This window comes from Alternaria arborescens (assembly GCF_004154835.1).
Source record: "Alternaria arborescens strain FERA 675 chromosome Unknown contig_11, whole genome shotgun sequence".
NCBI classification, from domain to species: Eukaryota; Fungi; Ascomycota; class Dothideomycetes; order Pleosporales; family Pleosporaceae; genus Alternaria; species Alternaria arborescens.
The window spans coordinates 233,974-247,205 of record NW_021167866.1 but is presented as its reverse complement, the minus strand read 5'-3'; the positions used below and the strand labels follow the sequence as shown (position 1 = coordinate 247,205).

Genomic DNA, 13,232 nt, shown 5'->3' with positions numbered 1-13,232 from the left:
AATCGCCGTCAGCCTTACAACAATCAGACCACTTTCATCATCCATCGCACAGAAAGAAACTTGTGAGCTGTCGCAAAGCTACAACGAGCTTCCCAACACAACAATTCATATCGCAAACCGACTATCCGCTGCTCATCATGAACACAGTAAGCTCAAGCTGTGCCCCCAAACCTGTGCCCTGTGCTAACCGTCAGATAGATCAAATCGGTATAGTACGTCACACACACTCCTCCAGAGCTCTACCGATCATATGCATATATCCACCACCCCGTCAGGGCCACGAACCCCCAACACAATGCGCCTCGGCAACATGCCATGAAGCACACAATGAATACCGTCTGACATGCGCACAGCTACGGCTGGGCAACCTTAATAGTAGCAGGCGGCGGCGCCTACTTCTTCGCCAAACGCAGCATCAACGCCGACCGCGCCGCAAAAGCCGAAGCCGACCGCCAAAAGCGCATCCGCCTTTATGAACTCGAGCACGGCCTGAAGAACTCGGCCCCTACCACCACACCGCTGAACCCCACGGCGAAACCAGGATCTACACAGTCGGCGCCGCAGAGCGTGACAAGCGAGTTGGGCCGGCTGAGGAGTGAGGGAGGAGGTAACGGCGGGATGGGGGGGGAGGGGAACCCAAGTTTGCAGGCTAGCCAAGATCCAGCGCCCACAAGGCATGCACCCGAGAGTGAGGGGCAGAGGGTAGGAGAGAAGAGCAAGTACGAGGCGAATGAAGTGTATCGGAGTCGAAAGGGCGATCGGTTCTCATGAGCCGGAGACTGAGAGGAATGTTATGAAGGAACGATTGGTTAGTGGGAAGGGATTGTGTATATAAGTCATGGCCGTCGGAAGATTGGATAATGGTCCCGCGCTCACTCACGGCGTTATGGCATGGAAGGTTTCCACTCTTTGTATTATCGTACACGAGCGGGCTGGCGGCTCTAATACCCGCTCCAAGCTATGCTAAACAAGAACCATAATCCAAAACGCCTACGCGATATATCAGGGTATAAAGCGATATGTCGCCGTTTAGTTTCTCCTGCATCAATCGTCATGACGAGTCCTCACATGAACATACTGCTCTTTGGGCTGTCTCTCCTCTTCTCATACAGCCACTTGTTGTTCAGCCCGACACTTGCCTTACCGGTGGAAGGAGTGGGGGTGCCTGGTGTCATGCTGCTCGAGCTATCACCAAATAAGCTGCCGCTCATCGAGCTACCATAGCTCATGCGCTTTATTGCTGAGCCGCTGAGTGACCTATCAAAGCTTCCACCATTGTTTGGTGAGAAGGGCGAGCCTGAGCCAGACCTCCCAAAGTTTGGGCGCGGGCTAGGCGAATGCGAGCCGTGATCTTGAGCGCTGAAGCTGTTGCTACGTGGTGTTGATCGTTGGTATCTGGGGGGAGTCACATAGTTGGGCGATGCGTATGCGGAGCCTGGAGTCGGAGGCGCCTGGACACCAGCCTTCAACCCCATCGAAGCGCGTTGTGAGGGGGTGAGAGGTATATCGACAATCTCATCGGGGTAGTAGCGGCGGACAAGAGGCAGGAAGGCGATGACGATGTTTGCCGCGAAAACGACGCGGACCAGGAGTATAGCCCAGTTGCTGTAGGGAACAGCCTTTACAACAGCGTTGATCGGTGTCCTAGTGAAATGTTAGCATGCTGCGCCAGGACAAGATGATATAAGCACTCACGCAGCATATTCCAGCAGCTTGACCTTTTCGGTAACGCGATTGCCGTAGACTGAAAGGAACAAGAAGCCAGCGTTGAGGACAATGGCCCTGACGTTGCGCTCGTCAAAAGGGGTAGCGTACTGGCGGCGCGCAATCTCATCAAACTTGGGATGTCGCCAGGAGCCATTGGGCGTGTATGACTGTTCCGTCTGGGCAGATGGTGTCGCCGGCGTTTGCGGGGTTGCCGGCTGCGCGTATCTGGTTGCAGACATGTTGTTTGAAGCTTTTAGCTATCCGCGTTGATTGTTTGTTTGGTCGAAGGGGTGTCGCAAGAGATGGCTTGGCTCACGTGCCGGGGGACACTTTCACTGCTGCTGCTTGGTTAGTAGTTAGTTTTGGACGGAAGCGCGAGGCTACAGGAACATTATGTACGCTGAAGGGTGCGGCGATGGTGAATGTCAGAGTGGTTGTGCAGCAACCATGTTTTGGCAAGGGCGCTCGGAGGACGGGCATACTACTGGTAGCTTTGACAGGGGTCCTTCTTCACTAGCGACCCTCACCCCCGCCGTCATCCCGCAGCTGCCAGCCAAACCTCGTGCGCTTTGCTTCCGCCTTCACTCTCTCCATGTACCTTCAGCCATGGCGGGACTTCTAGAGCAGCTCGACGGGTCTATCTCTGAGATACTGGCAGCCTGGAACATTTACACCACCCTCATCGCCTTCTCCATCGTCGGCTTCCTGGCCTTCATCATCTACGACAGCGCCGATGCCGACACGCACCCGCTGCTGCTCGCGAGACAAGCGGTAGCTTCCTATGTGAGGCAGCCGGGAGAATCGGCCATCTTCAGGTCTCCCGAGACTCCTCATGGTTGTATGTACACCTCCCTCTATGCTGCTGCAGTCACTACTAACTTGGGATAGACCCTCTTCGTACCGGACTTGCCGTCAGACCTCCGGGCGCTCCCATGTACTCGGCCGGAAAGGATGGAGACCTTCGAGACATCTGGCGACGAGTCACAGGTGAAATCCCTCTCGAGAAGGGCGCCAAATCCAGCGGCACGGCAAACATCATGACCGTCTTCGGCAAGGAAGGCGTGACTGAGCACAAGGTCCAAGACGTTACCAAAGAGATTGCTATCCTTGGAAAACACCTGCAAGAGCGTGGCGCGAAAAGAGTTGCCATCTACCTACCTAACAGCCTCGAATTCCTGGCCGCGCTCTTCGCTGGCGCCTTCTACGGCTTCACGCCCATCCTGATACCATACAACCAGCCACACCAGACTCTGGTCGACCTTCTTCGCCAGACAGGAGCCGACGCTATGATCGCCGAGGCCGGCTCCGTTCCTCTTTCTGAAGTTGGCCAGGGTGTGTCTAGCCTGCGTTCCGTCATCTGGACCGTAGAGAAGACAAGCAGGCACATGGACTGGAGCGAGGTGCCCGAAGGTATCGGTGGGAAAATCGACGTTGCCGTGTGGCATGAGCTCGTACAGGAACAGAAGAGCGCTCCTACAGCACTACCTTCCACTTCCGAGAAGCCACCAAATGTTGTCTTCCTCTGGCAAGAAGCTGTTGGAAAGTCAGCAGAGGTCGTCGAGTTCACGCAGCAGGTATGACAAGACGGAATATTGGTATATGCGCCTACTAACAACAACAGAACCTAACTGCTGCCATTGGTGCACTGATCACATCTCTTCCTGCCTCGCACCGTCTTAACCCCTCGGACACATTCCTCCCTGCCGACGCCTTCACGCACTCTTACAGTCTGTGCCTAACGTTGGCTGCTCTATTCTCTCATGCGACAGTCATCATCCAGTCTGTTGCTGGGCCCGGTGTCGACCTTGAACTGGCTACACGTTCCATCGCTCCCACGGTCACAGTCATCTCAGCTGAAACAGCTGCGAAGCTTCACAATTCTACCAAGACCTCAATAACCGGTGGCCCGCAGAAGTTGGCACACTACCTTGAGACGCGCATGTTGACTGCTGGCCGCCTACCCACCGACAACCTTTTCACGAAGCTCAATGCGCCCGCTAGAGCGGCCATCGGTACAACACCTGGGAAACTGCGTCTGGTCTTTGTGTCTGAGAGACAAGGCCTGAACACACCACCACTTAGCTCAGAAGACCTATCTGATCTGCGTATCTTCACCAAAGCGCGTGTGGTATACGCCTTGACCACTGCTAAAGTAGCTGGAGCTGTTGCGCAGACGAACATCTACGACTATCGGAGAGGGGAAACCCCGTCTAATAAGCACAGCCACTTCGGCGTACCTCTCAGCTGCGTGGAGATCAAGTTGAAAGACACGCCACAGCACAAGACAACGGACGATCAGACTGCTGGAGAGCTTGTTGTCAATGGCTCATCAGTCGTAGGTGGCGAGGTTCACCTAGGCGTGAATGCCACCATTCGAGACGATCATACTTTGGCCTATGTATAGCTAGGGTGCGTACAGCAACATTGAATATATGCCAGTCTCGAGAAACGTATCGCCGCGAAGCATGTGCAATGTGATACAAACTCACCTTAGAGCTCGCGCATGCCCCTACTACGCGATCAGCTCAACAATAATTCTCGTGTGCATGCAGACACGCGACTAACTATGCATCTAGACCGATTTGTGCGGCATGCATCCCAAGTGCCGACACATAACTTGCTTCCTTGCCGTGTACCACTGACTATCCCAAACAGCGGTATCTCAATCAGGTGCGGCAATCCGCAAAGCTTCCGTCTTTCATACCATCTACGTTATACTTGTGGAGAACATATCGTTCCTATCTTGTCGTGTGGGGATCGTCCCTCTGGGGTAATCTGAGCCGAAGCGCCACCGAAGCTAAACCTCAACTGACTGGGGTGCTTATCTGCACCTGCACGAGCGTCGAATGACAGCCTGCACGATCTAGCGACCGTCGCATTTCCCCAAGGACCGAGACCGTGGAATTCAGCCGCTAATCATGACAGCTTCTGGTGTGAGTGGTCCTACGCTGAGCAAAGGGCTGCGAGGAAGTGTTCAAGGCGTTCGCCTAGCTCAGCTGAACCCCTCCCCGGCTTGTTTCTATACCATGGGTTGAGCACAATGGTCAGGATTGTGGCGCTTATCTTATCGTGTTCTTGCCAGAGATATCGACGTAACGTCAATCCAGAATGGCCGCAGTTCGGAGATCTGCACCAAGACTGTGCATCATGCTAGAGGATAAAGAGGCGCTCGTGTCCGTCGCGCGAGAGGACTTCATCTCTACATCCACCCAACCCTTGATTGTTGGCACACGGCAGGCTCCAAGATGCCGTTCATCGAGAAGCCGCATTGGACGCTTCGGGTTGAGCAACCCGAGAGTACATTTGCGATAGGCAATGCGCGATGGTAAGTTCGAGTTCGGTACGGAGATGCGCAATTATGAACATATGTACTAATTGATGCTACACAGGACAAACAAAGATCTTGACCCTGTCCCGAGGCATGCTAGGAAGTGGGGTGTTACAAGCTTCATCTCGTATTGGGTCTCGGATGCCTTCAAGTACGTATCCTCAAGAATATTGAACCCGACAACACATCAGATGCTAATACAACCCCCAGTGCTGCGACATGGCAATTTGCATCCAGTATCATTGCAATTGGTATTTCCCCCTACTCTGCAGTCTTGAGCTACCAATCAAACGTCTATTAACACTAATAAGGTCTTACATGGCGCGAATCCCTCGGCATAGTCGCCCTCGCCTTCTTCATCATCTCCTTCGTCATTGCTCTTAACGGTGCAATCGGTGTTCTCCACCACGTCCCTTTTCCCGTCATTGCCCGCGCCTCCTGGGGCTTCTGGGGCTCTTACATCGCCATTATCTCCCGCGCTATCCTCGCAATCTTCTGGTTCGCAATCCAAAACATGAACGGTGCAAACTCTGTTCGTGTCATGATTGGCGCCATCTGGCCGTCTTTCCTCACACTGCACAATGGCATTCCTGCGAGCCAAGGCATCGACACAGCGACTATGATCAGTTTCTTCATTTTCTGGTTGGGAAGCGTACCATTTTTGGTCATGCATCCGAACGAGCTGAGATGGCTGTTCATGGCTAAAAGCATTATTGTGCCGATTGCGTGGATTGCCATTCTGATCTGGGCTTTCGTGAGCACAGAGGGCGGCGGTGACATGTGGGATCAGAAGGCTACATTGACGGGAAGCGCGTATTCCTGGGGCTTCTTGTCATCGCTCACGAGTGTTATTGGAAACTATGCTACGTTGTCTGTCAACCAGGTAAGTTCTGTCATGGTCTTCTGATTACTACCGAAAGGACTCCACATGGTCTTGACATACTGACATAAGACTACAGTCTGACTTCTCCCGCTACTCACGCGTTTCCGTAAAATGGCAATGCATCTACGTCCCCTTCTTGCCCATAGTCTTCACCTTCATCGCCTTCATTGGAGTCGCCGCCACCTCAGCCGGCGCTGTCAAATATGGCACTGTGGAATGGGACCCCATGGCCCTTATTTCGCACTGGGACAACCGTGCATGTCGCTTCTTCGCCGCTTTTTCCTTCGCCCTCGCCGCTCTCGGTGTCAACATCTCAGCAAACTCCCTTTCGGCAGCCAACGACCTGACAGCTCTTTTCCCCCGTTACATCAACATCCGTCGTGGCCAATTACTTTGCGCCGTATTCTGCTGGGCACTTGTTCCTTGGAAAATCCTCGCGTCGGCTGGTAGCTTCCTGAACTTCATGGCTGCGTATGCGATTTTCCTGGGACCGATTGCTGCGATTATGGTAGTGGACTTTTGGGTCGTACATCGTGGCAAGTACGACACGCTGGCGTTATATCAGTACCATGGTATCTATCGGTACACCAGCGGCTGCAATTGGCGCGCCATCGTTGCTTTTCTCGTCGGCGTTGCGCCGAACATGCCAGGTTTTATTCAGTCCATCAACCCTAACATTGATGCTGGCGTAGGCGCAAGGCCGTATAGTTTCGGTTGGTTGCTAGGCTTTACTGCGACAGCCCTAGTGTATGCACTTTTGGAGATGGTAGTTGCGCCGCCGAAAGAAACGTTCATCGAGAGGGCAGTGTATCCGGATGAGATTTACGATGAAGCGGGTGTTGTGGATGAGGGCGTTAGTGTAGGCAGTGGAGAAGAGAACAGAACTGAGAAGACAGGATGGAAGGCTAAGATGAGTAGAATTTTGTAGATAGTAGAGCCTTGTGAAGGTCTGAGAGTTACATGTAGCCAGTCCTCGTTGCATACGAGTAACATGAGAAACATGCCTACAGACAGAATCTCAACCGACCTGTAATTCATTTCGAATGGTGAGCGAGTCGGATCTTACATTTACCATGCAGAATATCATTATGTGAGTAAAGAGGGTATACAACATCAAAGAGCGTACTTCGTCTTGTGTGTTCCAACGCCATACCAATGCATGCTTGAAACACGAGTGACAAGTTCACCAACGATAGCCAACACAGCCATCTCATCATATTCGCGCATTCTCTCCTTACAAAGCAACGACAACTCCTATAAGCACGACACCAACGACAGCACCAATCTTCACCTTAGCCTTTTCACCAGCTCCCGTACTCGCATCGCCAGTGGTGCCCGCGCTCGCAGCAGCAACTTGCAGTCCGTACGCAGTCGTGGTAGCCGCTGTCCCATTAATCGTCGTGGTAACCACACTCGTTGCCGTCGTCGAAGCTGAACATCCGCTCCAGCTCGTCCATGGCGCAGAACTACTCCAGGGTCCAGCTGTCCAACCGGGCCAGTCTGATGGGGGGCATGCGCTGCCTCCCCACCATGCCGTCCAAGGGCCGTTGCGCCAATCTGAACGCGTGGACCAGTCGCTGTATGGACCCCAGTTTGAGGAGCCCCACGGGCCGGGGCCGTCAGGACCTGGACAACGGATTAGCAATTGATCTTAGGTTTAGATCGACGAGGGTATTTACCTCCCCAGTGTCCGGGTCCTCCAGGACCACCTGGGCCGTGTGGTCCTCCTGGTCCCCAGGGCCCTTGACCAGGACCATAACTGCCGGTCGGCCAAGGCGCCGCAGTGAGGGTCGATGGGATCTTGCCTTCGGAGAGAAGCGATTGGTAGATTGAAGACCATTTTGCCGGATCAGAAGAAGCCCATGGTGGACCGGAACCGTACCAAGGGTCGGTCGTTGTAGGGGCAGGTGTTGTGCTCTGCGCGACGATAGGCGCGACAAGCGCTGTGATGGCGGTCAAGGTGAACTTCATCTTGTTGGAATCGGTACCCGATAGTTTGCTTCTCGTGTTCAAGGTAGTGTTTTTGTTATGTTGTGAGAACGCGGTGGTAATCCAGAATATGTAGTGACTCGCTTTTGTGCAACGATACTAAGCCTTGTCACATCAAAGTCGCACCTGTCTTGCTAGCTCTGGAAAATGTTTCCACACGACGACACACCAACGTTCAAATACCCCAAGGCACGACATACGCGGCCCTTGAGCTCATTGGACGCTATCGTAGCTTACCACCCCCCTCCGTCATAGAGAAAGCGTCCGGAGGGGGCCCGCGAGGCTCAGCTGAGGATAGTCCACCAACTCCACACGCCTACACAGGATCGCCAGACTAAGACGAGCTGCAAAGAAGCGTATGATCATCAGAGATGACAAGCAACAACGCTTACAGGGCTTACGCGTCTGAAAAGCGCATGCGTGTGTGGTCTCGGCAGTCTTGCAGGTACGCAAGCGTCATTGGCATGGTGGTGATGCAGGGTCAAACCTTCAGCCTTGTGGAGTACGCAAACAGGCGAACAAAGCTTGAAGAAATGACTAGATTGGCTGATGCTGGATTGAGAAACATTCGATTGGATAATTGGGATATTGGAGGATGATCCTGTGGCTATAAACAGAAAGGGCGGCGTGAGACATGGGTGCGACGTGCTTTTTCGGAGAATGAGGTGGGGAGAAAACGCGGAGAAAGGTGCTGTGGTATCACCGCGCGTGCATATATCGGTTGTTGGCAATGCCTGCTTCGCAGCATCAGGAGAGCTGTGTAAAGCAACTGTCTTACAGATGGTTGGTGTTACTGGTTCTTATGAGTTACGTATCTGACAATGTAGTGTACGATTAGAAATTGAGGTTGAGTGAAGACCATACTCAGACGTATGTTGTTGGAAGCCCGGCCGTCGATCGTCGGCAGAAACGGAGACGCGAGCACCGATGAGATGCTTACTCTGACAACACCATCACTACTCGATTACACATAAGTACAAGTCGTGTGCGATGGTATACGCGTCCTGTTGATTCTAGAAGTGAGTACGTCGTAGTCGCGCTGACTCAGGATCCGCCAAGTGCAAACTTGCATGTTACATGCCGGGCATCACATAACGATAATCCACCCAATTCCTTCATTTCAGTACAATCTACTGCGCTGATACAAAGTAGATATTGGAAGACATGTCGGTATTCGATGAACATGAGCGCGATGACGTACTGAACTGCACGTGCACGGCTACTTTCTACCCGAGCAAAGTAGACTTTGCTGCATGTAACGAGTGTTGCTCGCGTGCCGTATGAGCGCAAGGCTTCTGCATACTTGGCCTTACGGAAATTTCCAGTAACCTGCTACTTCACATCTCAGTAGTCCTGATCCGTTGTTATGGTTCACACATCTCTCAAGAGCACACATTTTACAAGTCAGGGCACGGAGAACATGTCGTATTGGTATATTCTTCGGACTGGGCTTTGCACGTCCACTTAGTTCACGTCGGGTAATCGCACAGCGATGTCGCCCGATTGTGTGATGTATCGTACCCATGGCAGCGATGGGTATTGCAGCTGAATGCATGTCAGTGATCGTGCTTTTGGTTGCAAAATGGCTTACACTCACCTTAGGCTCGATAATCTTAAGATACCGCACTTGGATACCTGAAGTGGTAAAGTACGGAATCTCGAACTTGACGTTGATGGGCCTCTTCGCCTTTCCGCCGCCAACACCGCCCATGCTGCCTCCGAAGCCTCCCATCATACCACCGCCCTTCTCGTCGTCACCACGTACTGATGGCAGACCAAGCTCGGCGCGCATGAGGAATTCCTTGCCGCCACCAAACTGTTTGATCTTCCATACTATGGATGAGGTCTCAGGCGCATAGTGGACGGTACCGATGTTTGTTCGGAAGCGAGGTGTGTCTGCGTCCTCGGGGACAGGTATCGAGATCTGCACGTTGTTCGCGGTGCTTCGTCGCTTAAACTGTGCTCGTGCCTACAACATGTCAGCCTACTAAATGCAGAATTCCAGCTGTTCGCCTACCTTCAACATGTACTCAATCCTGCTGCCTGAATGACTCTCCACTATACACTCTACCCAGATGAGGGGCTTGACTTGTGTGTTCAGTCGGTAGCTCATAAGCTCGAACTCGCCATCTGGCGGGATGAAGCTGATTGTCCGGTCGTTCTCGAATCTCGATAATCGCACACATTGGTGGAACTTGACATCCTCCATCTCAACGGCCTTTCCTCGTGTAGCCCTACCGGTGGTCTCAAACATGGCTTTGTCGTTCAGACCTAGTCGCAGCTCAGGCATACCAGATAAGTAGCACTTCATCTTGACAGCACCCAGAATCTCGGATCGTAGCACGCTGCCGGTCGCGGAGACGAGAAGGTTGAGTGATTCGATGACATCGAGGAAGACTTCGTTCTTGCGGTATCGAATACCTTCGCTTCGCCAGCTGACGGCATTTGTGACTGCGATAGGTGGCCGTGCGATCTCGAGCTTGTGCGACTCTTGTGTAATGTACCTGCGCACAAATGGTGTTGGTTTAAATTCGCATAAATGTTGAGGAATAGAGCATACTCTTGTAGAATCTTAGTCTCAGTGGTTTGTGGGTAGCCAAAGTCCATCATCTCATCGAGCAACTCGTAGATGACGACAAAGTTGTCTCTTATACTCTCTTCCTCGAGCTCCTTGAAGTACTCGGTAAAGACCTCGACGATCTTGTGGAGGAACAGGAGAATCTCGGCAGCATTGGTGTTTCGTTTGGTGAGGGCGAGGAGGTAGAGGTTGTTGTGGCGGATGTAGAGGTAGTTGATGCCTTCGCTGGAGAAGCATGGTGGGACTGCCGAGCTCTCGTCTTCGGCCTCGCTCAGCAGAATGGGAAATTTCTCGACGGCTGACATTGGGATGTCTCCCCGGTAGTTGCGCGCCAGAAGGGTCTAAGCAATAGTCAGTATGTAGCCTCTGCAGCGACTTGACCGCCATACCTTGCCCTTCAAGTCGAGAAAGAATACCGCCGACGCCATTTTGGGGGATTGTGAGTGCTGTAGAGAGAAGGAAAGGAATAATCAGCTACCGGATCATGGTGCGCAAGGAAAGGGCGATCGAGGGGTATACGTGCTATGTCCTTGTCGCGTCTCGGTGATGCCAGAGTGATTGCGGCTCTTCCCGCCCGCCAAGACCCCTCCGCCCACTAAGCCTTTCCACTCTCCCTCCATCGGCTCGTATGACACTCATCAGACTCGTACATTTATTTCATCACATCTGGCTATGTGTCTACGTATCACTATTTTGTTTTGAGGAGATTAGTTTGCGACGGAACCACGCCATGCGCGTCGGCGGACAGCACCTGGGCATGCCGCGCACTGTCAGCCGCTTTCAGGAGCTTACCATGTTACATTATGAGGCCATTTGCATACTGTCAATGTCAATACATCGCTTGGAGATATCTACAGAAGTCTTACAATCTCGAACCTTCCCCTTGAAAAATTTAAACCGTCCTGCTAGTAGCTTGGATGCATTGCAAAAGTGGGCCAAAAGCAGTAGCATTTGCGAGATGCTGTGCCAGAGCATCAAGAAAAGCGCAGAGGACCCATTGCTGCATCAGCCACCGCTACTCAGCGCCGCTGATGAACGGCTCGAGTAGAATGACCGTGAAGCTTACGACACATGCTTTGTGGAATTACAGATTGTCATTTACAGCTGTTTCATAGGCTATGCAGAACCAGAGGTTGTTTACATCTATATATCTGGATGTACGATACTTGTCTTCATGAGTTACAATAGCACATACCCATATCTTTCCTATTCTGTTGATAGCAAAGACTCACGAGGCATTCATTTCTCTTCTCGTCTGTGAGTGCCGAGTAAGACCCTCGTCATATGTGCATCAGTACGTTCCGCGCTTCATACTCAACCCTGCATGGCTTCCGGGATCACTAAAACCAAAAGAAGGAGGTATCATCTCCGCGATTGTGGAAGTGACTCTACTCGGCCGAGTCAGCTGTTCTCCAGACTCATCAAATTCTTCTCCATCACTCCCATCCTGATGCGTGTCAAACCCAAGATCGACATAATGGTATATCCAAAATCCACAAAAGACAAACGTGGCTCCTGCAACGGAACAAATCGAAAGATACATGACCGCAATCTCTCGAAAATTAGTCGCCTTGTCTAGTGAACGATTGGGTGTGGTACTCACGTTGCATCCGGCATTCCAACTTCCTTCTCTATGAATTAGAGGTGTGCAAACTAAGATGGTGATACCAGCGAGAAACGAACAAACAGAATAGGACATGAACATAAGCGGACATTGCCAGGTAAACACCATTTTTTGTCTCGGATAATACTGCGTACCATTCTTAGACAAAAGGACAGGAAGATAGCGATCGAAACACCTTTCCATCTGTCTGACCTTCCCAGGTGATGGCGGTGGCCCTAGAAAATTCAATACGGCGACTTGTTGAGCGGAAATCAATATCCCAAGGACGGAGAGTACAAGGCTAGCATACCACAGGCCCGGCGTGAGCCAATAAGCCCGGTCGATCGTGGTCCAAGAAAAGGAGCCGATGACTGCAGCGGCGAGTATAGCACACTTGCTTGATATCAGAGCAAGAAAAAGATGTCGGGTTGGTGGGACCTACAGCTATAGATATGAAGTGTAGCTCTGTAAGTTTTCTTTCTCGCCATAAAGTCACCGCATGCAGTAACTTGGATGATCGGGGTTGCTCAGAAGCAATTGAGGCGATCTTTTGGATCGGATCTGCCGTGTTGAAGTGGTATAGGCGATAGTAGGGCAAAGTGCCCAAACGGACACCCGCCATTCTTGCGAAAGAAAACAGCTGCTTCTCAATGTTAGCATGCGCGACCAAAAATATATGCGAGCAACTCAATCATAGACAGATTGAAGGGGAAACCTACGGATGTTAGGTGACTACCGCGTGTTAGAGCTTGATCCACGTAGCTCAAGATCATGATCAGGCTGAAGGATGGGATTAGCGGCTGATGTCGTCTTCACCGCTACTGTATACCACATGGGAACGAAGATGAATGTCGATAGGCCAGAAAACTTATCTTGACAGGATTGGGACATGTATGGTAGCCGGAACGTTAAGGTTGAGGTGCGGTGTTGAAGTGAGCGTACTCGCACATGCTTGGCTTCGCAGGCTTCCACGACATTGCAGGGTGGCGTTCCTGAAAACTGCCTCGTGGTTCAGCCGCACCGGAAAACTCGCCCCGAGGCTCCAAGGCTGTGTATCCTGAAACCATGCTCTTCTATAACTTCAGCATTCTCTGCACGATGGCCAATTAATCCTAGCAAACGCTCGCTCACTATGTGTCTGTAA

At 52.1% G+C, this 13,232-nt stretch overlaps 6 protein-coding genes across 6 annotated transcripts; 3 read left to right on the top strand and 3 right to left on the bottom strand.

Annotated features, from left to right (window-relative positions):
• Positions 1–137: 137 nt before the first annotated feature.
• Positions 138–771, top strand: AA0111_g5524 (hypothetical protein; the record flags this gene model as incomplete). Its single annotated transcript, XM_028651646.1, has 3 exons — positions 138–146; positions 199–212; positions 354–771. 3 exons carry the CDS (start codon positions 138–140, stop codon positions 769–771), a joined length of 441 nt encoding a protein of 146 aa, XP_028506943.1.
• Positions 772–1,064: 293 nt separating this feature from the next.
• On the bottom strand, positions 1,065–1,946 carry AA0111_g5523 (hypothetical protein; the record flags this gene model as incomplete). The annotated part of the gene is made up of 2 exons (XM_028651645.1): positions 1,065–1,644; positions 1,696–1,946. 2 exons carry the CDS (start codon positions 1,944–1,946, stop codon positions 1,065–1,067), a joined length of 831 nt encoding a protein of 276 aa, XP_028506938.1.
• Positions 1,947–2,313: 367 nt separating this feature from the next.
• On the top strand, positions 2,314–4,111 carry AA0111_g5522 (hypothetical protein; the record flags this gene model as incomplete). Its single annotated transcript, XM_028651644.1, has 3 exons — positions 2,314–2,545; positions 2,596–3,281; positions 3,329–4,111. The coding sequence occupies 3 exons, from the start codon at positions 2,314–2,316 to the stop codon at positions 4,109–4,111; spliced, it is 1,701 nt and encodes a 566-aa protein (XP_028506937.1).
• Positions 4,112–4,952: 841 nt separating this feature from the next.
• AA0111_g5521 (hypothetical protein) lies at positions 4,953–6,846 on the top strand (the record flags this gene model as incomplete). Its single annotated transcript, XM_028651643.1, has 5 exons — positions 4,953–5,032; positions 5,097–5,186; positions 5,246–5,286; positions 5,347–5,918; positions 5,995–6,846. The coding sequence occupies 5 exons, from the start codon at positions 4,953–4,955 to the stop codon at positions 6,844–6,846; spliced, it is 1,635 nt and encodes a 544-aa protein (XP_028506940.1).
• Positions 6,847–7,152: 306 nt separating this feature from the next.
• AA0111_g5520 (hypothetical protein) lies at positions 7,153–7,889 on the bottom strand (the record flags this gene model as incomplete). The annotated part of the gene is made up of 2 exons (XM_028651642.1): positions 7,153–7,544; positions 7,598–7,889. 2 exons carry the CDS (start codon positions 7,887–7,889, stop codon positions 7,153–7,155), a joined length of 684 nt encoding a protein of 227 aa, XP_028506939.1.
• Positions 7,890–9,371: 1,482 nt separating this feature from the next.
• On the bottom strand, positions 9,372–10,913 carry AA0111_g5519 (AP-1 complex subunit mu-1; the record flags this gene model as incomplete). Its single annotated transcript, XM_028651640.1, has 5 exons — positions 9,372–9,452; positions 9,505–9,876; positions 9,925–10,411; positions 10,468–10,826; positions 10,875–10,913. The coding sequence occupies 5 exons, from the start codon at positions 10,911–10,913 to the stop codon at positions 9,372–9,374; spliced, it is 1,338 nt and encodes a 445-aa protein (XP_028506757.1).
• Positions 10,914–13,232: the final 2,319 nt, after the last annotated feature.